The sequence below is a fragment of the Falco punctatus genome (assembly GCF_963210335.1).
Source record: "Falco punctatus genome assembly, chromosome: 11".
Taxonomy (NCBI): Eukaryota; Metazoa; Chordata; class Aves; order Falconiformes; family Falconidae; genus Falco; species Falco punctatus.
In genome coordinates this window covers 10,969,111-10,994,282 of record NC_137591.1, presented here as the reverse complement: position 1 = coordinate 10,994,282, position 25,172 = coordinate 10,969,111, and the positions used below count along the sequence as shown (strand labels likewise).

At 50.7% G+C, this 25,172-nt stretch overlaps 1 protein-coding gene across 3 annotated transcripts in view; it reads right to left on the bottom strand.

Moving 5' to 3' along the window:
* Positions 1 to 1,826: 1,826 nt before the first annotated feature.
* The window catches only part of LOC308071125 (phosphatidylinositol 3-kinase regulatory subunit gamma), a 95,643-nt gene continuing 72,297 nt past the window's right edge, over positions 1,827 to 25,172 (bottom strand). For 2 of the 3 annotated variants that reach the window (XM_080406064.1, XM_080406066.1), the window contains 6 exons: positions 24,945 to 25,087; positions 23,628 to 23,804; positions 22,726 to 22,800; positions 22,415 to 22,585; positions 20,750 to 20,947; positions 1,827 to 10,428 (listed from right to left, as the gene is read on the bottom strand). In XM_080406064.1, the coding sequence (XP_080262190.1) occupies positions 10,293 to 10,428; positions 20,750 to 20,947; positions 22,415 to 22,585; positions 22,726 to 22,800; positions 23,628 to 23,804; positions 24,945 to 25,087 (900 nt within the window). In that variant the 3' untranslated portion in view covers positions 1,827 to 10,292. Of the gene's footprint in view, positions 10,429 to 13,528; positions 20,948 to 22,414; positions 22,586 to 22,725; positions 22,801 to 23,627; positions 23,805 to 24,944; positions 25,088 to 25,172 lie in introns of those variants that run through there. The other variant, XM_080406065.1, reaches the window with a different exon arrangement.

The following is a 25,172-nucleotide window of genomic DNA, read 5'->3' as shown; positions in this document are numbered from 1 at the left end:
TGCTGCCAGGCCAGTGCCACTGCGGAGGGACTGGCCTCTGAGGACAGGGGGGCTGCCTCTGTCCTGGACACAGCAGCGCTTTGTGTGGGATGATGCCAAAAAGGACCATTTTGAACCCTGGATATGGGGGTCAGGGTGGTGGCAAAGGCTTGTGGATGGATCCAGGGCAAGGACTGGGCAGGGATGCTCCTGTTGCTCCCTGAAACCCATTTGCCGGCCTTTCTAGGGGGGAAATAAAAGCTTCCTCCTTTGGAGCCAGTGGGGACAGGTTTCCTTCCCACGGGGGCTCAGCACCAGCCAGGACATGGGGCTGTGCTCCCCCCCTTGCCCTTGACAGGGAGCACCAGCTGGGGATGGATCCATCCTGCCCCATGGCCGTGCCCTTCCCCACGTGCCACCCCAGCTTGGCAGCCTGGGAGCTAAAAATAAGTGAAATGCAGGGGATAATCGAGTGCCTAAATATATCCCTTCTTTAATTAGCACCAGGCGACTGCCTCGCAGTCACGTCCGTCTGCCCAGTAATCCCACTAAACTGTGCCTGCATCAGAGGGCTCCCCTGAACAGCCTCCCCCGAGCCTTGGCCACTGGAGCATCCTCGCTGCTGCCTGGCTTATTCACACCGGCCCTAGCCAGAGCCTTGGCGTGATGGGGGGCTGCTGGGGATGGCCTGGCATGGGAGGGCAGCATGACAGGCGGGTTAAATTGGTGCAAAACGGGTCAGCTGTGAGACGGGGAGATCGGTCCTCCTGGTCTCGAGCTGTGCAGTATTGGGAGCGAGGTACTTGTGCGCTGGGGACGGTGATGTCCCACGACAGGAGCGCCTACAAGCTGCTACATCTTCCCCTGTGCAACTTGTCCCTCCTCCCCTTCCCTCTCCGTCTGAAACACCTGTGGGACAGTATCCTGCTCCCCCAGATCTCACCCCAGAGCATCCCTGGCTCTCCCTGCTGCTCCCCCAAGGCAGTGGGTCACTCAATATTCAACCCATCGCAGCTTCATCAGGCTCTGCAGTCCTTCAGTGGGGGCAACTGTGTGAAAGCTTGAATCACACCACGGCTCTGGTTGCTGCTTTTAGCAACCTCTTGCATTTCTAATACATACATACAAAAATATATATATTTCTGTTTTGCCCCTCTGCAAGGGCACTGGGTGCCAGCAGGGAGGGCTGCAGGGGTGGATGGGCTAAACCCATGGGCCTGGTGCCTGCAAACTCCTCCATGGTCAGCAGCTGGCTCTTTGCTAAAAGACTCGATTCCCCCCCGCAAGCTGGCTCCTGGGAGGCTCCACAAGCAGTGCAGAGAGCGGGCAGCATCCCAGAGGGGGTTCCCTTGGGGGTCCCTCAAGCCACAACAGGTCTCGATGGGTGGCAAGTAAGTCTGGGCTTTACTCTGGCAACCTCTGTTAATTCTGGAAGAGAAGGTCTCTGGGAAAGGTGCTGTCCTCCCAGGTCAGCAGAAGGTTGCATTCCCCGTTAAATGAGCCCGGCTCACTGCCTTTAATCTCTCAGCCTGAGCCGAGTCCCTGGGACCGAGCCAGGAACTAACCCTCTAAGCTGGTTCTTTTCTGCAGCATCTGCCTCCCCACTGGGCTCCTCAGCTCATGGCTTCTCAGGGGCCGGATCCTGACACCTCAGGCACAACCCAGGGGGTCTGCTCATCTTCTCCCGCTCCCTGCCTCAGTTTCCCCTTAGCGGTGCAGTCCCAGTGGGGTGCTGTGACTTGAACCTCCTTGCTCTGCTGGATGCAGGATGAGCCCTCGGAGCTGCTGGACTGGCTGGGGAAGGGAGCCATGCTGGGGGGGAGAGCGGCTCTTGGTGGGATGCACAGCATCCTGGAGCACTACCCTAGGGTTTGCCCCATGGGGAGGGGCTCAGTCGCCTGTGGCGGTGCTGGGCTGAGACTGAACGGAACAGGGATGGCTGCACAGCTCTGCAGGAATCGCTTTGTCAAGTAGAAAGTTTTCCAAACAGTATATAAAATTTCACGTAGTCTTTTCTCCCTGTTAGCCTCCATGGGAAAACCCTGGGTGGTGAGAAATTGTGGTGGTTGGATTTTCCTGGGCTGGAGTGGAAAGTATCAAAATGAGCCCAGGGATGCTGCTGGCTTCGAATCCCCAACGCTTCCCGGGAGCTGGCTGCTGCAGCCAGTCCTTGCCCCAGCTCTCAGTGCCACCAACCCAACTGGGAACCCCTGCCTGCCCCTGCTCTGATGCCTTTTGCCTGAAAAGCTGCACCCAGGGCTATGAAGCTGCCCACCAGGCTCTGCAGTTTCTGCATGGCACCCACCCGTCATTTTGGGTCCAGCTTATGGATGGAAACTGCTGAAAAGGTTGTGCTGATCCTGGCATCTCTGAAGCACCAGGGCTGGCTTTGGGGAAAAGCTGCCTCAGCCCCAGCCCTTCCCAGTCAGGGGAGAGAAGGAAGTGAAGAGGCAGCTTTGCAGGGAGCGGGGCTGGGGAATGCAGCAGGGCCTCAGGCGCTGCCTTTGCTTCCAAGGGAGAAGGGAAGGGATGGATCCAGGGCCCTGACAAGATCTGCGTTGCAAGAGTTCATGAATAAAAATCGCAGAGGCAGCATTCCTGGGAGGAGGCAGTTCCAGGGATTGCCAGGAACATGCAACACGGTCCTGGTGCAAGCCCAGAGCTGAGCTGCTGCTGGGGCTTCATCTCGTGCTCCTGCATCGCCCAGCCCCGCTCCCTCCCAGCTCTGGTGCCAGGGCAACACCTTCCCCTGACCCTCGGCTGTGCTTTTTGGCTTTACAGGCAGACAGACACCCAAAGCAGGACCTCACCCGGACCAGCACTACCCAGCCCCAATTCCTGCTCACCTGCTCACCATGCCGCTGGCTCCATCGATGATGTTTGAAGTTTCAATCAGCCCCCAAGAAATACAGACTGAAGCAGAGAGTGGGCACCTTCTGCAAACAGGGCAGTGTTAAAAGCTCATTCCACCCCTGTCCCCACCCTCTCTTCCTCCAACAGCCACAGCTGCTTTGCTGGAGCTGAAGAGGAGGAGGTTAAAAAGGGCTTTTAATGGTTTCCAGCCCCAGGTTTGCTGCTGTGACACCCTGGGCCGCTCCCTTGCTCAGCTGCTCACCAGTGATTTTAAAAGCAAATGGGCTCCTGTTGCCTCCCTCCTGCTCTCACCTGTCATTATAGAAGCTGATGCGGGTGCTGAAGCAAGCTCATTAATTTTGGAGCTGTCATTGATTAGGGTGCTCCTTAATGCTGCTGGTGCTGTTGGGTTTGCCTGTGGGGCTGCTAGGGGCTGCATGTTCCTGTGGCAGCAGGGGATGCCCATCCAGGGTTGGGGGAACCACACTGCTCCCCAGAACTGCCCACTTTAAAGCCCAATTTCTCTGTTAAAAAGATGAGGCTATTAAGAAGATAAGGAGTGGAGGGGGAGCCTTCTTGTGCCCCCTCCCCATATTCCCCCAGCCCCTGCATTTCCAAGTTTCCCACTTGCTTTATCCGTGAAGCACAGTAGTCCAGGAGGATTTTCTCCCCCCTTGTCTCTTTCCCGAGCTTTCAGCTGGACGCAACACCGTCCAGCAAAAACGCCATGAGGCTGTGGCTGCTGTCACGGGGAGGAAAACTTCACTTGGGGATGTAAACCTTTAAATGCAAGGAAATGGTGGTGGAGCAACACCACAGAGTGGCCGAGCCCCTGCCCCGTGCTGCCAGACCAGGCTGGGGGGGCAACAGGCAGGGATGGAGGCCCCACTTTTCCTATTCCCCAGGAAAATCTCCAGCCACCGGAGTTAGGCCAACGCTGCCTGCGCAGCCAGCGGCATGGGGCTTTATTTCTTTTAATGAAAATCCCCATCTAACGCCCAGGAAAACCCCTCCTGGTCGTGGGTGCATGTTTCAGTCCTGCTCTTCTGTCCTTGCACTGGAGGGGCGGGCGCTGGCGATGGAACAGGAGTGATTTTCGTTTGAATGGGAGACCAAGCGTGAATTTTTTGGGATCTTTGGGGTTTGGCAGCTTGAACTGGTGTGAGATTGCAGTAGGATCTGGGCTGGCGCTCCTTCTCCTGGCTGCCTGCTGGGACCATCCTGCGTGGGGGGAGGACATGCACGTGCCTGTGCAGGTGCACCCCAAATTCGGGGCAATCTGGCTGATACTGCTCCAGTTCCTTCTCCTTGGGGAGTGGGGCAGGGGCTCTGCCAGAGCTGCCCCGGTCCTCCCTGGATGCTCCAGCCAGACATGGGCAAAGCTCCAGGGGTGGCTTGCCCTGATGGGCACTGCAGACAGCCTAAGGGGTGAACACCAGGGACTTTCTGGGCGGGCACTGCACCCACAGGTATGGGGGAAGATGCTCCTTTAGGATCTGTTTGGTGGATGAAGCATGGCTGCTCAGGGGGAGGGAGATGAGCCCCAGGTACTGTCGAGGCTCACAAGGGAGGGCTGCAGGGATGTGCCTGATGATGCAGCAGCAGAGCTGGAAAAGGCACCATGGCACCTGCAGCCCTGTTGCACAGCCCTGTGCATCACGGCTGCCCCGGCTTTCTGGAACTGCGGCTGATCCATGGCTCAGCTGGGACCCACGGCATCTCCCAGCTCCAGGGGAAGTGGCATATCCCCACCCAGGGAATATCCATCACTCCTCTTGACGAGCTGGCAAGAAGCGTCCTCCGCATCCCATGCTTTGGAAGTGCCAACCCATCCCTTGGCAGGGGGATGAAGCACCATTCCTCCAGCATGGGGCTGGCCCCCGTTGGGCTGCTGCAGTTTGGGGTTCCCTGATCCTGCTCACACCGTGGCGGCGGTGGGGTGGCTGCAGCCTTCTGCAGCTGCTGCCAGAGGCACAGCAGAGGCTCTGGCTGGGTGCTGGTGCTGGGGAGGGGAGGCACCCCTTTGGACCCGCAGGTGCTCCCCTGGAAAGCAAAGTGCTGCCGGCAGCGGGCAGGACCAGGGTTTGGCCGGCATCCCCATGCACAGCCGGTAATGGATTCCAGATGGCCCATGGGCACACGGGCCTCACCACAGTGGTTTTTTGGCAGCTGGGCTGCAAAAGGGTCCTGTCCAAAGGCAACATCCGTCAGAAGGTGGCTGGTGGGGCTGGGAGTAAGAGGAGCGGGGCAGCCAGCTCATAGGGCAGTGGTGGCCTTGCAGGGCTGACTCTGTTTCTCCATCCCGTCTGTCTCCTCCCATCCCTGCAAAGGCACATTTCCTACTGCCTAAAAATATTTGGGATGTGGGCAGCCGGCAGGGGAGGCTTGGCTTGCCTGCCCTGCCAGCGGTGTCACGTGCACCCCACACCATATGGGTGTATGGGCTCATGAGGACCATCCCCTGGTGTTGCAGGAGGGGAGAGCCCAGGGCTGGGCATGGCTTCGGCTGGGGTGGGGGGCACCATCCCCTCCCTCTGCGTTTGGGGTGGGGGAGCGAATTTTAGATGACAGAAAAAGTGGTTGGAAATGCAGCAGGTTTGGGGGCTGGTCAGGAGGAAGATGCTCATCCTCGTTGTCTGGGGGGTCTGAAAGGCCACCTGAGTGTGCAAGCTCCTGGGGCCTCTGGAAGAGGCACGGGTTGGGAGGAAGGTGCAAAGCTGTGGAGCTGTTTGGGTTTCCCACCTTGAGGTAGGCTGGGATTTGCCAGACAGGTTCAGAAACCAGCCTCTGAGCTGAAAATCATAGAATCATAGGATTGTTTAGGTTGGAAAAGACCTTTAGGATCGTCAGGCTCAACCATTAACCTGGCACTGCCAAGTCCACCACTAAACTATGTCCCCAAGCACCACATCTCCAGGCCTTTTAAATGCCTCCAGGGATGGTGACTCCAGCATGTCACTGGGCAGCCTGTCCCAGTGCCTGACAGCCCTTTTGGTGAAGAAATTCTTCCTAATACCCAATCGAAACCTCCCCTGGTGCAACTTGAGGCTGTTTCCTCTTGTCCTATTGCTTGTTACTTGGGAGGCTGTAGCCAGGTGGGTCTCTTCTCCCGTCAGGGAGCTGTAGCGAGCGATAAGGTCTCCCCTCAGCTGCCTTTTCCCCAGGCCAAACAGCCCCAGTTCCCTCAGCTGCTCCTCACAAGACTTGTAAGGTCTCTTAAGACCTTCACCAGCCCCGCTGCCCGTCCCTGGACACGCTCCAGCACCTCAGTGTCCCTCTTGTAGTGAGGGGCCCAAACCCAGACACGGGATTCCAGGTGCAGGGGGACAATCAGGGCCCTGGTCCTGCTGGCCACGCTGGTTTGGATACCAGCCAGGGTGCTGTTGGCCACCTGGGCACACCGCTGGCTCCTGTTCAGCGGCTGCCCACCAGCCCCCCCAGGCCCTTTCCCACCGGGCAGTTCCAGCCCCCTGCCCCAGCCCGTGGGGCTGGTGGGACCCCAGCGCAGGACCCGGCACTGAGACCTGTAGACCCTCACACCGCTGGCCTCGGCCCATCGGTCCAGCCTGCCCAGATCCCTCTGCAGAGCCTCCTGCCCTCCAGCAGATCCACACTCCCACCCAGCCTGGTGCTGTCCGCAAACTGGCTGGGGGTGCGCTCGATCCCCCCCAGGTCGTCGATGAAGACATTAACGGGCCTGGCCCAGCGCTGAGCCCACCTCCTGACGAGGCCACCGCCTGCCCTCGGGGAGCCCACGGCAGCCCAGCCGTTCTGCTGCCCCCTCCCCTGACTGCCCTGAGAACCAAAACCTCTGTCATTTCGTGATCATTGTGCCCCAGACGGCCTCCAACCATCGCGTCGCCCACAGGCCCAGCGGTGTCGGGAAGGTCCCTGCCACACGCCCCAGGGACCCCCCGGGCTGTTCCCCCTGCTGTGGTGCATTTCCAGCGGGCGCTGGCAAGTTGAAGTCCCCCAGGAGAAGAAGAGCTGGCGGCTGGGAGACTTCTCCTGGCTGCATATGGGATATTTCACCTGCCTCTTCCTCCTGGTCGGGTGGTCTGTAACAGACTCCCACCACCACATCTGCAGCTGTTGGCCTTCCCCCCTGATTCTTACCCATAAACACGCAACCCAGTGGTCACCATCATGAAGCCCTAGACAAGCAAAGCATCCCCTAACACCCAGGGCTGCCCCACCCTCTCCTTCCTTGCCTGTCCCTTCTGAAGAGCTTATAGCCGCCCACTGCAGCACTCCAGTTGTGCCAGTCATCCCACCACATTTCCGTGATGTCAACTATGGCACAGGTTTCCTACTGCACAGGGGCTTCCAGCTCCTCCTGTTTGTTGCCCATGCTGCACGCGGTGGCGTCGAGTTATGTGTATATCCCGTGAGTTATGTGGACCCCTCAGCTGGGCTAGAGATCCCACCACCTTGTAGAGGGGAGAAGCCCTAATTTCTGTGTGACCATTCTTAGGCACTTCTGTGGCTTCTAACTCATCAGTAACCTTCACATCTTTTCTGTCACATGGATCTCCATCCCCTGCCTCCACTGAGACAGGAGACCGAGGGACCCTGCTAGCACACCATCCCTCGTGCTGGCATGCTGCTGCTGCTGGCTGATTTCGAGTGAGCCTGGTTTTCTCGCTTTCCCCCTGGACTTGTCGCTGTTGCCCGCTGTCCCTTCAGTCACTGTGTTCAGCCGTGTGGAGAGAGGACAGGGAGACCTCTTCTGTGTCATAGAATCACGGAATCGTGGACTCATTTAGATTGGAAAAAAACCTCTAAGATCCTCTAGTCCAACCGTCAGCCTAACACTGCCAAGCCCGCTCCAACCACGGCACTCACAATCAGGGTTTAGACACCTGAACCCCACTGACATCAGCGTGTCCTGTCCGCCTGCGGGCCCGTCCCAGGGAAGGCAGGGTGCCATTCCAGCGGTCTGTCTCTCTGCCACTGTCCCTGACACCCCTCAACCCACTGGCCGGAGCCCTGTCCCTCAGCTGCTCTGCCCAGGCGCTCTCCCCCTCACGGTGGCCACCCGGGGCTGACCGGAGAGCGGGGCATGTCCGGAGCCCAGCCCCTGGCCGCTGCCCGCTGTCGCCGCAGCCCGTGGCAGGCGCAGGGCTGAGCGAGGCCGTGGCTCGCTGCCGGTGGGTGCCATTGCTCCCCGGTGGAGCCAGCAGAGCTCCAGCACCCATCCTGCGCTCCTCACTGCACCCTGCCCCGGTCGCTTGTGCTCCCTGAGGGCCTCTTATAGGTGTGGGTCTCGGCCGCCATTGCTTGTGGCCCTGCCCAGGTCCTGTCGGCCGCTGCCACGTGAGCTGCAGGCTCCTGGTGGGTCTCGGCTCCTCTGGGGGTTCCCCCAGCTCAGGACCCCCCCTCCGTGCACCACGCTGGGGGCACTGGGAGCACCTCACCTCGGTGACTGGGTGATGGTGATGGACACCTGCACCTGCAGTGTGCCCCGGGGTGGGGATTCCTCTCCCTTGGGTGCGCAGAAGGGTGCTGCGCCCTCAGAGGGGCTGTGGGAGCCACAGGCTGTGGCGCTGCACCCGAGATCCCCGGCAGAAAGGGCAGCTGGAGCCTCGCTCTGCGGGCACAGCCGTGACGGGTGGAGGGGCCGTGCATCACCTGCACCTTGCTCCCAGCAAGAGGTTTCCTTCCTGGAGCAGAAAGAAATTTCTCTTAGAAATTATAAACACTCACAAAAATGACGCCTTGAAGTAGGAAGAAAAAAATAAGAGCAACACGGAGAAGGAAAGAAAACACCCCAACAACCTGCCCCGTGCCTGGGATCAAAGCTAGGTGCCGTTTGGAAGCCCTTGGACAGAAATATTCCCCGGTTTCTTTGGCCAAGCCGCTGCCGTGAAAGGCCGCTTTGTTCCTGGGGCCTCGGCCTCACGTTTGCCCCTGTGGACTTCGATCCTGCGGCAGCCGGGGAGGCTGCGCCCGCCGCTGTGCCGCTGTGCCAGGGCAGCTGCTGGCGGCCGGTGGGCACCAGCCCCGCTCCGAGGCAGCGGCGCCGCTTTGATGGGTGCAGAGGGGCAGGATGAGGAACCGCTGCTGCTCCTCTCCCCGGCCGCCCGCCCGCCGCTGAGGACAGGTATAAAATACCTGGAGCTATTTATTCCACGAGTTATGTGTATCCAAGCGTCTTTACATTCCTGCTCACCCACTCTTCCGCCCGGATTCCTGTCTTCCTCTCATGTCTTCCCAAACTTTACGCCAAAGTTACTTTTTTTTAAAATTATTTTTGTTTTTTTTAAGCTATTTTTGTTATCCTGGCCTGTTTCATAAGCTGCACCCCTCCATGAAACTGGAATTTCCCTCTAACAGCTGCTTCTAGGTATTGGTGGGGCTCATTGGCTCTGCAGGGCTGGGGACAGCCAGGTTTGACCAAAGTTCCCTTTGCCAGAAGTAAGGAGAAGCTGGGTCCCACATCCTCCAGATCTCAAATCTGCAGGGTCCCAGATCCCCAGATCCTGCATCCCCAAGTGCCCCATCCCCAGCTCCCACACCCCCGGCTCCCACCCCGCGGGCAGGCGGGACTCCGAGGCTGACGTAAGTTCCTTTAACTTCAAAGTGTCTCCCACCAAGCCAGTTTAAATCCTCTGCAGGTCTCGGAGGTGGGCACACCGGCTGGTTTCCGTGGATCTAACACGGGGTGGGAAGGGTGGCTCAGGCCAAAGCCCAGCCCGGAAAGCTCGGCCGGTTCTTGCTCAGCCCAGCGGTGCGGTGGGGAAAGCTGCCCAGAACAGGCTGGCCCTGTGCAGAAATGGGAACCTGTGTGGCTGATGAAAAGTGCTTTCTTTGGGTAGGATGTTTGTGTTTCCCTTGGCAGAGCGGCTGGAGGAGCGTGCACAGCACCTGCCTGGGCTGGGCGGGCAGGCTGGCTCTGCTCCCAGCGCACCCATCCAGCTCCTTCGCTTGAAAGTGGGAGGAAAGGGAAAAGGTTTGGGAAACGCTCCAGCACTGGGTCTTCTTGAAGCAGGCTTGTGGCTAGCGAGTGCCTCGCCAGGGCAGAGACCTGTGACAGCAGCCTGGAGAGCTGTGGTTTCTGCCAGGAGCCCAGGGAGAGGTTTATCTGCCACCCTTGCAGCACCCGTGGGACGGAGGGGCCCATCCTGGCCCCTGCCCTGCTGGCACCCTGTCTGCCCGGGATGCTTTGTTGCAGCACATGCCTTTGCTCACCCTGGGGCCCTGTGACAGTTAATGCTCCTCTTCCTGCTCCTTATCCCTCTTCTGGGAACCAGCCCCTGGATTGCTCTGGTTTGCATCAGGGCTGAGAGGCTGAGCCAGCCGGGCATGAGGAGCTGGGGCTGGAGGCTGCCTCGCTCCTCCTCCCACTCTGAGGAAGAGTTCAAGGGGAAATGTCTTGGGTCTGGCAAGGACGGGGAAGGGAGAGGGCTTCGGGGGCAGGCGGCTGTGCCGGAGAGCGGGAGCCCACTGGGAAGCAGCAGTCAGGTTTTGCCCTGCGATGCGCAGCGGTCGTGGCCGAGATGTTTCCTGGGAGCCACCACGGCCACCAAGCAGGGCGGGCAGCAGCCCGGGCTGGCGCTCTGCAGCCTTTTCTCCACTGCTCCACCGTGGCCTGTCCTGCGGAGATCACAAAGCAGTCATGCAGAGGGTGCCCTGGCAGCTTGTCCCCTACCCATCATTTCTCCACAAAAGCCAATTTGATTTCCCCGGGGGGGAAGGTTCTGCCATCAGAAAGTGCAGATCTGATGAAAATTCGGGGAGAAAGCAGTAGGCAGTGAAGCAGTTTATCTCAGCTAGGATGAAGCCTCCATCGTTCAGCCCTCCCTGGGCACACAGAAGGGCTAACACTGGCATGGGACTGCGCCAACTGAACCAAAATTGTTGCATTTGGTTCTTTTTCCCCTCGGAAGGATTGTCTAGAGTCAAATTTTGTATTTTAACATTTTGCTCCGATTTGGATGAAACTCTGAGTGAGATAACGAGATTTCCCATGAAATGGGGATTCTGGGTCCGTGGCCAACCCTAATCTATCGGTTTACTTGAAAGTTGCTGGCCCCCGCTCCAGGCTTGGACCCTGTGGGGAGGGAAACGCTGCATCTCCCATCTCACTGGGAAGAATTGTGGCTCGTGGCTGGGGCGAACGTTCCTCCATCCTCCTCCTGCCTCCGCGGGGCTCAGCCAGCCCGTACATCCCTGGAGGATCCCACTCCCAGGGGGTGCAGACTGCACCCTCCTTCTGGGGCACCTTTCCACCCACCCAGACCTCAGTCACAGTAGGGACCGGTGTGACAAAAAGCCACCCCGGCTGCATTTCCATGCTCGGCTGCTTCGCTCATAGCAGACGAGCCTGATGGGTTCCGTGCGCTGGCCGTGGATGTTGGAGCAGGACGGAGGGGACAGGCAGCCGTGTCCCTCATGGTTTCCACGGGGACACCCACCCCACCCCACCCCCATTTTGGGCAGCTCAGGGTCTGCAGCCCACCTCATCTCCCTTGCCATTCATTTATGAACGTGTCTGTGGTACTGTGAGCTACGGCTGGTGGTTATGTTGCTCCTGCTGCCCAGCAACACAGTGCCTATTAAACTAAACTGCTAGACTAAAATAAGCCTATTTTGAGAGCTGAAACCAAGGAGAAGAGCAGCTTGGTTGCTGCAGTAAGTCCATGGCTTTCAAACCAAACGCTGATGGTCTGAACTAAACACTGATGTCCTACATCAAGGCATTTGGCTGGGGTAGGGAAGGCTTTTGGAAATGGTTGGGGTTTTTTCCCCAGATTTTTTTCCCATGAGCAAGATCATCCCATGAATCTCCCACTACAACTGGCTCCTGCTCTGGGGGAATAGGAATCCCATGAAAGCTTCCCAGGGGCATCTGTCCCTCCATCCCACACCCCTGCACCCTGTGGTACCAGGCCATCGCCTGCCCCCAGGAGTGGTCCTGCTTGTGACTGGGGGGTGGGGAACCCAGGGGACTTGCAGGAAGCTCTGTGGCATTGCCAAGGATGGAAAAATCCCGGGGATCTGCCCTTTCTCCAAGACGACATCTGAGCTGGGAGGTGTTTTTCTTTCCATCTAGTCAGCACGGCTGCTTGGAAATTTCCTACGCCGGCTCCCGGCTGTAATGTTTTCATAATGAAACGAACCATCTGGCAAAGCCCTGAAAAATGATTCGCCAATTAGTGACTTACATCTTTCCTGTAATTCTACCTCATTAGCCTTTATTAAAAAGAAATAAATTGAATAATAATTAAAAAAAGCCAGTCTCTAGGAACACCTTCAGAGTCCTTCCAGTTTCTTACCCGTGTCTTCCCTTCGCTCTCCTCCCACGTGGGTGCCCAGGGTGTCGATGCAGTGGACACCAGCTCACAACACCCACAGCTTGTCCATCAGGAGCCACGTGGCTCCTGATACCTCCAGGTGATGTTTCTGGGCTGGCCCCATCCCTGCAGGCAGAGGATACCCGACCTCAGGGTACTCCTCGCTGGGCGTAAAGATAAGGACACCTGAGCAAGCCTTCAGGGTCCACACGGGTGCTGCCCGCTCCCCTGCGCCATGGCCAGGGGCTTTTCTGCCCTTGTTGGTGCTCCCCGCCTGCTGGCAGAGGGGCCTGCGGCTCAGGGGATGGAGGCAGTGCTGACTCAGCAACCAAAAAAGGCTTACTCAGCAATGTGAGAAAATGCTGCCACAGCATTTATTTTTTTTCACATGGTCGACTCAGCAGGTTGGAAAAACGTTGCTCAGCAGTCTGCAAAAACGTTGACTCACAGGGCTGCAAAAACACCGAGCCATTTGCAACGCCAGCCAGCCAGGCCATGCACAGACCATTTCTGCCCCTGCTCTAATTTTCCCGAGGATGCTGCTGTGGCACCCTACCCAACTCCCAGGTTTGAGGGGTGAAGCTGCCCGAGCTTCACCCTTGCCATCAGCCCTTGGCCAGCCACCCTCAGGCTGCCCTGTGTGACTTGGGCTTCTCCCCAGCAGCTCTTGAGACTCAGAGGGTGAAGACACACCTCTGCTGTAGTAACAGCCCCCTCCCCAAGTGCCCGTGGCTGCAAGGGAGGGCCCAGCCTGGTACAGTAAATCCTAGGGCTGTGGGTGAGCAGCTGCACCATTGCAGTGCCTGCAGCTCAGCTAGACCACCACTGCTGCACCCCCCAAGCATGCCGGGACCCTCCTGCTAACACCTGCGGTTGAAATGGAAGAGGATCAGCAACAGCACCCACAAACTCACTGATTTTTCAGTCACCCCAGTGCCTGGCACTCACAAAGGAACTGGGAAAGCAAATTGTGATTCCTCAAACTCCTGCACAATTAAGGATTTATGACAATTGATCTAGCTGAGCTGGGTCTTTGGGAAGGCTGCTTCAGTGTGGCAGGCTCCCCCTCCCCCCCCAGCACCAGGAGTGGCATCACCAAACATGGTTCTTCCCTGATGGCAGAAGCAGCAGTGAGATATGCAAGAACACTGCTGATGGCTCCTGCTCTCTCTAAAGATGCTGTAAAAGGAACAGAGGAAAGACTCCGTTAAGGAGTGTGCATGTGCTACGTGTATTCCTTACCTCAGCCCTGAGAGGGTTTTGGGGCCCGGCTGCTTCAGCTGCAGCCGAGAGTGAACTGGACCTCTGCAAGCCTTTCTTTTTTTAAAGCCTCTGTTAAAGATGATGCTCATGGCCTTGGCTGAGAGACACAAACACAGCTAACACCATGACAGCCCAACCACGCTGCAGTTCTGAATTTATTAGAAACAGCTGTCAGTACATCCTTTAAAACATTACATGTCAATGTGCTTTATTGCAATTTTTTTATTGCATTTTTTTTTTTTTTATCTAGAGCAAGTAGGCCCAGGATGCTTAGTGTCTGGGATTTAAAAGCCCAACCATCTAGGTAAAAGAAAGTACAGCAAAATTGTAACACACCTGGTGACAAGTACAGTGTTGCATTACTGAGCTAGAAACTACAGGATGACTTGTCTGAAAACACTAACATACAATTGGTTTCCTTATGAAGCAGTTTGTTTCTTTTCTTTAAAAGTTAAACTACATGAATTCCTTTTTTTTTTCTCCCCACCCCCCACCCCCCCGCCCACTACACCATAAACGACAGAAGAACAGGTTTTACACAAATAACAAACAAGAGTACCAAAGTTACATGCTGGAATTCATCCGGAAAACAAAATAATGCAATAGCTTCTGGAGAAGCAGGTTCTTAACAGATGCAGTTTCCCTTAAAGAAAATAGAAGTCAAAGAAAAGCAGAAACATTAATGCAAAGGTTGTACAAAGGAGTGTGCTGTTATTTCAGCCCTCGATACAAGATCAAACACCCACTCATGCTTTACATTGAACCACACCTTATACAAAGAGTCCACTCACAAAGGGACACATACCACCACCACCCACTGCACATCAGCTCTGGACAGGGGGTCTGGGGGTCTGCTGAAACGTGCAAACGTTCATTGCATCTTGTGGGAGAGCAAGAGGGTTTCTTTTGCTAAACCTTTGCTTGGAACAAACTTGACTGCTTTGTCCCAGAGTAGACAACACCCCAGTTCAATTCGGTTTACAAATAAAGTAGTAACCCCCCAAGAAAGATCCAGAGTTCAGCATTTCAGAAGCACATATGCAAGATGAACACAATAAACTCCTTTTCATTTGACAAAAACAAACCCAATTCTGCCTAAACACATGGCAGAATGTGCTAACAGTGAATTTTGTTTTATTTTTAAGGGGCAGTGCCACTTACAGCTAATGCATATAAATGTGTACGTGAATATATTTTACATATATCTATATACATACAGTACATATACACACACGCGCACACACACACACACACAGATGATGCAGACCATTACAATCTCGTGGTGCAATAAACAGCCAGATATACAAAATTAACAGGTTTCATCAAACATATCTTTGCTGGATGTAGAAGTCACTCACAAAAACAAAAAAGACCAAAACCCCAGCCAGCTGACCAACCACAAACCCCCACCACACCCGACAGAGACCCAGGGGCAGCTCTTGGCTGGCCCCAGCATCCTACAACTCCCCTGAAGCGACGAGACTCATGCCGGGGGGTGATATTCACCCTCGGAGACTTTTTTTGTCTTTGGATGCAATCATTTTTCCAAATGATCCCGAGCCCCTTGCTACGAGCACTTGGAAAGCGCATGGGTACGGCACTGCGAAACACATGGGGAAATATCCCCACCCTGTTTGCCAACGCCGATCTCACAAAAGCAATTCCAAGGGAAGGTGGTGGAGGGGGGCATCAAATTAAAGCTGCTTTCTCTAATACAGGTTGATCAACAAGGCGTTTTTTCTACCAATAAGGGCCCGTTCGTTTGTTCTGTTGTTTGGTGGGTTTTTTTGCCTCTGAAGCTCATATTACATGTTTTAAAGGCAAATTTTAGAAAAAATGGTGAGTCTAGTCATAAAATATGGCGAGTCTGTGCCAATAGCAATTAAAAAAATGCAAATTCTGCATTAATTGTATGCAGCCAGCCCCAAAGACCAGCACTTCAAGCACTGTCATCATCTAAACAGTTAACAAGCTAAAGCTCCCTATCTGCCCCTGTGAACAAACAGGAAGGACTTGAAAAGATTTGAAGAGATTTTTTTTTTTTTTTTCCTTCCCATTCGGTGGAAAGTATTTCTGCTCACAGAATGCAAGATTCACAAAAAATGTTGGACAAACTTCATCTAACCCCATCCAAAGCTACTCCTCACGCAGTACATAACTAGCCGAGCTGCTTCACGAGCAGGCCTGCGTTTATTTGGGCTAGTAACTCTGTTCCCTTCTCCTGGCTGCACACGTTGTGCCAAGGGAAACAAGGGGATTAGCAATGCAAGTTCCCTTCCAATACAGGAAAAAGAGCAACTCCTTAAGGACTCCTATTAATTCCCTAACTATCTCCTTGCAATGCATTTAAGGAGATTATTCCAAAGGGAAGGGTCTGCTCTGGCATCACCTCTTTCTTTCGTGGTTCAAGGCGGAGATCCTACTTCACGGTCAGTCTACTGCTTCGCTGAACTACAACCAGAGGGATGCTTTAGGATGCTGACCCTTCCTCTTCATTAAAGCTATTTGCTTTGAACACTGAATTTGAGCAAGCCCAACCCCCCCTCCCCTCACAGCATCTTTGTTCTTCAGGAATGTTATTTTGATTTTGCCGTTCCAAAAGCAGAGGTTGAAAAATCAACATAAGGAAACTACATGTAAGAAAACCTGATTTTAAATATGATCTAAACAAAACAACCCCCAACCCATCATAGCGCTTTGTAAAACTGCATTTTGAACCTGTCTCTTACCCCTCCTGATCCACAAGCAGTACCTGTTTCATGTCTGCACAATGTAGCAAGCATACAAGACTCACTAACATTTCAGATTTTTATTCCCTGTTAGTGTAACAAAAATATAAAATAAACAGACATTCAAAAACAGAAGCAAGATTGTTCAAGTACCAAATAAGGGGCTTTTCCAAACTTAAGGTGTGACATTCCTATAGCAATTCTGCTGTTTTAAACAGCCACAGCGTTCAGTTAGACACGGTGCCACCCAAGCCTACAGAGAGCCCAGGATTTGGGGCAACCAAGACCCTCCTCCTTCTCCTGTCATCCTCAAAACAGCACCAAGTGTCAACATTCTTTTCCACAGTCCCCATTACAGTTGCCTGGCTTTGTGAAGGACAGACTTTGATTTTTGCCCTGCTGTGACTAGAATGCAGGTTATGATTGAATACAAACTTTTTTCCTGGAAATGGCTTTCGGTTGTAGAAGTCTGGCTTACACTAGTGTGTCAGTGAGAAAACAATCAGGCCCACCACGTTAAATGGAAAACTTCCTGACCATCTGCCACATCAAGAGAGATGAGCGTGGAAAGAGCATTTCATTTTTGGCATAAAACAGAGGGCTGTACTGGATATAACTCTAGATTGCAACTACTAATGGTGCAAAGCAGTGACTCAATCCACTCTTGATGAGAAAGAACAAAACAAAACAAAAAAAAAGATCAATACAACCCCCAAATCTAGAGCACTCCAGCAGCAGAAGGTGGACAATCACATATTACTGCTTCACATACTAGTGAAGTATCTATTGGGGCATCTCTCTATTTCTAGGTGGGTTCTTCCCATGCTAGGATTACCTGTAATCCATAAAGAAATCAGTGGGAAAAGATTTGTAACTTATTAAACTTCAAAAACATGGCACTCATGGCTGACGCAATGGGGCCAATGACAACTGTGGAAGCAGGCTTGATTTGCATCCATACAAATACAAAATACTGAATCACCCCTGATCCCTGCAAATATACTTTAAAACAGATTAGAAGAAACTGTGCATATTCGAGTTTCAACATCCCCGCCCCCCGCCCCCCACCATTTAACACTGTGCAAAAGTTATTTAACCCTACATATATATTTAATACAATATGGGTCAATGAGATCAGTACTCCTCTAACTGCAGTCTGATAACAGACTGCTGCTAGAACACTGAGACTTTCCCCCCTTTCCCCCTGATTTTTTGACTCTTAAAAATGAAGATCTTCTCACACCTTACTGTTTTAAAGGAATTCTAGTTCCTTTGTTTTGCCTTGATCTTTCCTGTATCTGTTTTAGGCTTAACAGCTGCTTTTCGCACTAGGGTGTAATCCTGCACCTCACAGGCCCATTTCTGATTTCTCAGTCATGCGAGTGTAGAACAGCCCCAGGAACGCACGGGGTTTCTCCCAGGTCTAACACCACTGAGGAAACAGAATTAGGCCGAGCACAACAAGCGCAGCAGGACCAAGCCCTCGCTCTGTGGATCACACCAGCTACACGTGTCAGTTGGTTTTATACCCATTTTTATTTGCTCTATGAGCACAAAATGGATGCAAAAAAGAATCTGTGCAATAGTATCTGACAGTCAAAGGGAAGCAATCACAGCAGCTGGGACTTCAGGTGCCTAAACAAAACACAGAGATACAGAGGCAAAAGACAACCTCAGAAAGACCACTGAGGGTAACGGAGCCAAACACAAGGAACACAAGCTTAGCCAGCCCGTATCCCTGATCTGAAGGTTTGGGCAAAACAGAATTTCAAACAATGCTTCAAGATGGCTTATTGGCTCCGAGTGCATCATTCACAGCAAATACATCACCTGTGATCAGCGAAGAGATCTCAGAGAGCGAGGGGCCAAAAATCCCAACTCACTCACACTACTATAAAGCCAAGCTACTTTCACAGATGCCAGTAGAGTTACACTGTATTTACCTTGGCAGAGCTGGGGCAGGAGCCTGGACCAAGACCTCACAGGATCAGTTAGATTCCACTACAGGGAAACTTCAGACAGCCCCGCTTTGCTATCCTGCTGCTGTTGGTACTTTGAGGGTGTGCCAGGATTTATGAGCCTGAAAGTAGACCTGCACTTGTTTAAAACAAAACTGATCCCTACCTTAAAAATGGGATAAATGTGAATCACTTCAGGCAGGTTGTCTCTGTCACAAAAACAGAGATCAGAAATACATGCCCCATCAGCCTCAGATATTAACACTGCAAATAAGAGGAGAGCCCACAAGGAGAGATCACAAGGGCAGAGAAAAAGAGACACTCCACTCCCACAGGTTTTTCCACCAGCATGAGGCACCTGGCTATCATTTGTGCCTTTGAACTGATTTCCCTCATCAGGCATCTGGACTCAGCCCAGTACCAAAGGAATGTTAGATGCACATGAGGTGTAAGAATGACAGCTTTACAGCTACCAGATTAGAACTGCAAATTATCCAAGAGGTAGGGCAAGTTCCTTTAAAGACAAAAATTTCCATGTCCATATACCACTGAGGAATCCGTTCAAGATTTTCACTAAGAGCAAAGGCAACGCCTCTTTTCCTTTTCTTGGGGAAGTGGGAGAGAAAGGACACATGAGCAGATGTAGGTCATTGACATAGGAGCTTGCATGAATTTTCTTCTACTCTCACCCAGTTTTGGTTAGATTTTGCAGTGTTTCATTTAATTAGAAAGTGGCATCTACAGAATTCTTCGCCTGAAGATTGCACTCTGGCTGATTAGAAAGTGCCTGGGATGTGTCAGGGTCATTAGTGCAAAATAAAACATCTCACAGGCACGCCAGGCAACCAGACTACCCTTCCTGCAATGGCTGCCAGCGCTCCAGCCTTGTCACTTCCCTGCTTGCAAATTCATGCCATTCAGCAAAATAATGCTTCTAGTGTAAGCATTAAACGTCAACAAGCCTAGCAGTACTGCCCAGGCATTATAGAAAAAAAAAAAAAACCCACACATTCGAACAGGAAATCAGCCCCAGGGTCAGAAACAGGTCTAGAGCATTCTCAGACCTGCATGACTGTCTGCTTCCTGTCCTGTACAATGGGTGCATTGCAAGTGAACCGCTTCCAGTAACACGAACAAAAGTAACTTTCAAGGTTGCACACTGAACAATTACTTCGCCAGTTGTGCTTTGATGCCAAGTGGTTCAGTTTGCCAAACTTAGCTCTTTTTCATTTTAGAAGCTTAAGGAATGGAAATAAGCTGCTTTGTGTACTTTCCAGGGAGGAGATTTATTGGATGATTGCTATACTTGATGAAGCCCAGGACTACCCACTCCAGTGTTTGACAGCAGCCCCTGCCAAAGGATGGTAGCAGACATCCAATAACTGAGTAGTACAGTTCTCTTCCTTCCTGTGTTTTGCATCATGCCCAAAATAACTACAAGGGAATTCAGATTATGCCAGTGTAAAATCTTGCTTGGCTCCAGTGGTGTGAGAGTTCAGAACTTCGCTTGCAAAGAACAAATCAGAGGAGATCTATAATTAGCATGCTTCCTTCTATACAACTGGAAGTGACTACACCTCATGAAAGAATTTGGTACAATAAGCCATCCAGAAGCATTTGATTACACCTACCTCTTCTATACCAAAAAATCAAGCATTACCAGAGTCTGTCATTGTTCAGCAAGAGAACTGCAACAGGTGAGTGCAAGCTTCATTCTGGTTTACATTCCGAAGCACAGTATCGTTAAAAACTGAAAACAGAATCCCAAGCTGAGGAATGGGAGGAAGGGGGGTGAGGAAAGATGAGAATGAGTGATTACATCAGATCAGACAAATTTAGTGTTTTGAAGCCACACAATGTTTAGCTTTTCCTTTTATTTTTTTCAAGTTTTGGTGTAGAACGTGTGTGCGGATGCTAACGCAACCTTCCCCATAAGTGCTCAATCTAGCAAGGAACAAAGTTTTGGTGTGTTCAATTTGGTTATAAATGTTTCCTTTAAGTGAAGACCTGTAGTGCCATTGAAACCAAAACTTTGTTACTGTTGGCAAAAAAAAAAATAAAGCAACTTTTCTTTACAAGCATTTTTCCATTTAAATAAAAACCTGAAGCTTTCCCATAATTCCTTTGGTCTTCTCTCACCAAATTCCATGCTACCTCAAGACAAGCCCTCTTTTGGAAGTTCGGCTGAATCGCAGTGAAGCTGCTAAAATTAAGAGAAGAATTGCTGCGGTAGAGTTTCCCCCCTAGTTTCTTGGGAGTTTAAGACTGAAAGACATTACTGATGCCTCAGACAGAGGCTTCAAATTGTCTCTACAAGAACAAGAGAAAACAAAATCCAATTAGAAGTTCCACTGAAGGTGCCTGGCAAAAATTATCTCCACAAAACGATGTTTTGCTTCCAGTATTTTTGTACGGGTTGTGTTGAGTTTATTCCCCTCATAAGGAAACAAAAGTATCAGTGTAAAAGCACAGCTGAGCTTTTAAGGTAGCACCAGGACACCTACACCCAAGTTGTCGTCTTGTTGCTGCTAGGCCTCTTTGATTCACATTCACAGAATCACTTCTTGTGCAAAACAAGCAGTCTAAGGAGAAAGAATGCCCTCCAAGTTCTAGTAAAAATCGTAGAAAAGAATCCAAGATAGCCAACGCTTTCCTCCTCCCCAAAATTTACCTGCAGAGAGAGGGGGGCATCTGTGCGTAGACAGGATAGGCAAGCCTGACATTTAGGGAATCATTGTGTTGGACAAGGGATGTCTGCTGGTAATGAAGAACCAAATCCTTGAGTGTGCTGTACAGGTTATATGGTTCTGCAAACCCATAACCTCTTGGAGTGCTGTAGATCACGCAGTGTTTCACTTCTCCATCAGCTCTGCAAGGAAAGGAAACAGGAGAGTTGAACATCAAAGGACAAACCCAAAGTGACAGTCTATTAACAATTAACTAATGCAGCAACCCTGCCAGTCACTAAATTACATAATGGAGGACCCAGCAGATGCAAGAAGAGGAGATTAATATAGTCTGTGAAGAAACAGTGCTTCAGGGCATGCGATTAAACACTCTTGCATAATAATCCACATAAGAGGCCTCTTCTATCCTAGCAGTACAATTCCCTACTGCATTGTTCTCCAAATGTTTCTTGGAGGGAGGGGCGGGGGGGGGAAGTCAAGAGCTTAACCAAGAAGATAAGCACCTGAAGTCAGCAATGCCTTTGTGCTCAACTCATCTGGAAACCTATCCACTAAGGAAAGACACCAAACCCCACCAATTGTTAGGACCTACAGAGTATTTCATGAAATGCAGCGCTAACCTTCAGCGCGCATTTTTTTTAATGTTAAGCATGGCACAGGTTCAAGCTGGCTCATTATCTGAAGTCATAGCGACTGAGTCCCTAACTTGGCAAAACAGTCACTGCAACACAGTATTTCCAAAGCCGCTAGAAAAACTTATCTGCCAGAAAGATGGAGCATTATGTAATCCCTATGCTGGAGCCTATTGCCATCCAAGTCACACGTAGGAACAGCTTACGTTATGCCATCATTTGCTAGCTTGTAGTATGATACCAACCAAGAGAAAGTATCTGATGAACCCATCGCTTCAGTGACTGTGACAAACAGGATCTTGAACACAGCAGATACTACAATCTTCAGTTACCTTGAGGTGATATACCTTCACATATTCATTTCTCTAACTTGCTTTCAGAAGCAATTAACCTCATGTGAAATATATCAGTGAAAGCCATTTTGCACTCCAGAACAGGCTTGAAGGATTTTTAGATAACAGAATCAGAGTATTTCTGACCTCCATTACACCAGCATAAAATGAAGAAGTGAAACACAAGAAATCAATGAAAGGCTATGCGAGTGTCATAGAAACCACTGCTCACAAATACTGCCTCCTCTGAAGCATCACCATTATCTTAAATATACAAGAGAAAGCATTGGCCATGCTTTTCATGCAAAGAGTTAGGCATGTCTGAAAATGAGAATGGAAGACATTACAGCTTTATAGCCCTGTTTTAATTCTCCCCGTGTGTTCCTTAGCAGGGAAGAATATGGGAGAATTTGGCCTTAATTTAGTTATGACTGCAGAGCTTCAAGGTGGGATACTTCAGAATTGTGTATTAGCTACTGTGGTGACTGAAGAGACTACTAGGACTACAGTTACTGCACAATCAAAATACATTTTTGCAACAAAGCTTTTACCATGCTACTCTTCCTGCAAACATGTAACACATTCCAATGGGCAGGCCTAGCTAGGTTTGGCTTTTGTTCTCCAAAATAGCGAGCTGTGGTTGAGATTTATTGAGTAGTTAGAACAAAAAGGAAAATGGACTTACACCACAGAACAAGCATAACATCCTTTCTTGCTACTCTCACGAATTAAAAATGCTCCATCAGGTTTCCCACAAAGCAAGTCTTCTGCTTGGATACGGTTGAGATCCCCAACAAACCAAGTCTTCTCATCATGATGTGGCAGGTTTTCATCTTCTTCATTCACAAAGTAGGTGCTGAAAAAGAGGACAAATTTGTTAGTCCTTCCTTTTTTCTACAGTCTTTTACTGAGAAACTTTTGCATTACCAACCCCTACATGAGAAAACACTTGTTAATGGAACACTTTTCAGTAAAATCACGTATAGTGACACTTACTCATCAATATTTTCATTTTTGATCCCCAGCCAGTCGTTGATTCGCTTCTGTCTCACCCCTTTGTGATTGAGCCATCTGCCAGAAGAAGAGTGTATTAATATGTTACTTCAGAGCACAAGTACAGGTTTTCCTACTGAGCAAGCTGAACCTCAAACGCAAGGTCCCACAAAGAAACAGTCTGGAGCTCAGTTTGCTCTCCATTAGCAAAAGCCATAGAAAGACCCTAGATTCTGTAAGAGCACTTCCCTGCACCATCTTCTGAGATGCCTCCTTTACCAGATGACAAAGCAAAAAGAAGCAACCTTTTAAATGGAGAAAGAGGAGCGTTGAGCTGAGGAAGAAGTACTGCCTCCGCACAGTGCACTCCAGAAAGGAAACAATACAAATGGTGACAGCTGCCGGCTTCTCTTGGGAAAACAAAATGGGTGTTGCCACTGACTACTTCTGACCTCCTAACATTGCCTTCTGAGACACTGTGTTTCCCTCTGTCTTCTGCCAGAATCCTAGTGCACTGAGTCCAGCCCAATGCACGACATTAGGAGCTGGATAACCAGTGTGTCAGTGAAATCAAGGGTAGGTACAAGCAACATCTGCCACACCTGGCACAAAAAATACTAACCTCTATTGTGTTAGTGGGCACAGGTTTTGTAACTCCCTTATCTTAAAGGATTTATTTACAGGAGTTGCAGAATGTGAACCTAGTTGTGGCAGGCTCTTTAAGTAATGAAGTCATGAAGAGGCCAACCAATTACCCAGACATCCTACGCCAGAACGTAGTACCTTAGCGCTCACAGAACTTAGGTTATGAAAAGAAAATTAAATTCCCATTATCCTGATGGAAACAGTCATTAATCAGGTTCATCAGAGACATTATTCTTGAGGTACAGGTCAGGCTTACTTACACAAGATACTGATCTCTGATTTTGCGGAGCTGAATTAGGTCAGGCTTGATACTATTCATTTTCTTATCAGTCTCCCTGTTGTCCAGAGCTTGTTTCTTCAAATCTTGTTCCAGACGCATTTTACTATCATGGATCTCACCCAGGCGTGATTTTAATTTTTCATAGTTCATCATTATCCTGCAAATAAGTGTAGTATTTGAGAGGTGAGGTCAAGCCAGTCCAGAAGGGCTGAACCTTACCAGTAGCACTTACATAAAAGAGCATCACAAGCACTACTGTAACAGCAGCTCCTCCCTTTGACTGCCTCATCTTAACGTAATTACTGTAGGAGTGCCAGAAAAGACTTCTCGCCAGAAGGCCTACCACCCTTTTGCATAGTTTGAACCTTCAGTTTACCTTAATCTATTTCCTTCTGGCAGAGATGCAGGAAATAATTATCTCTAGAAGGGTAAGCTAGAACAGATTCCTCCTTCAGTGTCAGATACACTTTTTGGTACATCAATTATGTAATCCCACCATAGGTATCAGTACTAGCAAGATTTCAAATGTAGACTTCATTTACTGATCAAGCACTACCAGGAAGTAATGCTGCCCGTCTCTTCATTTGAGGTTAGTTTGCAGGTTTGGTACAATTCAGGAAAATTACGTATTTCCCCTGTTAATTGATCTTTAGTCAGAATGAAGCACCACAATTGCATAAGATTGTTATGGGTAACTGTTTTCAGTCTAAAAATCTCCTTAAGGTTTACCCTCTAGCGATTCACAAAGCACTGTGTCATTAGGTATTCTGCCTTGCTTCAAAGGCCCTGATACAGCTTTTTCTGCTGGTACCTTCACAGAAGGGCACTTTCAAATTGCCCTTACTGAACTTCTGTTAGATGATCACTACCCACTACCAAATAGCAGCAATTAAATACTGATCATCTTTGAAAATTACCAGAACTGACATTTACCAGACCCAGGCACATTTCACTATTTAGAAGTAAACATTTTTCTGAATTATTTGGATTTGCTCAGAATATAAAAGTGGCATAAGCAAATGAAATTTCTATTTCCTGGTCCTCACCACAGCATCCCGATTTTCTGAATTTGAGAGAATAATCCAGGGGGCTCCCACCTCTTCTGCCTACAATGCAATTCCTTGGCAGAAGAGGGCTTAACTGAAGGAAGGTTCTGACATGTTGGGGGAAGGTCTCAGAGAAAATAGCGAGTTGGCAGAGTGTTTTATATGATGCAATATTATATAAAAGTATTTCATGGGAGTGTCAATGTGGACACTAGTTCTTCCTTGTAAGCAAACACAACTTCAGAGCTTACCGTTCAATTTCTTTGTCATTCCCCTCCCTGCGAAATCGCTCAATGTATTCTTTGCTGTATCGCTCTTGTGAGTGGCACTGTTCCTCAAATATCTTAATAGTTTCATTAAATGCTTCAATTGCTGTCCTCTTCATCTGAATTTCCTATGTTAGGGAAGAGCCCTTCATCATTTGTTCGTGATACAGATGACAATGCAAGACTCAATTATGTTCCCTAAATCGACTGAGA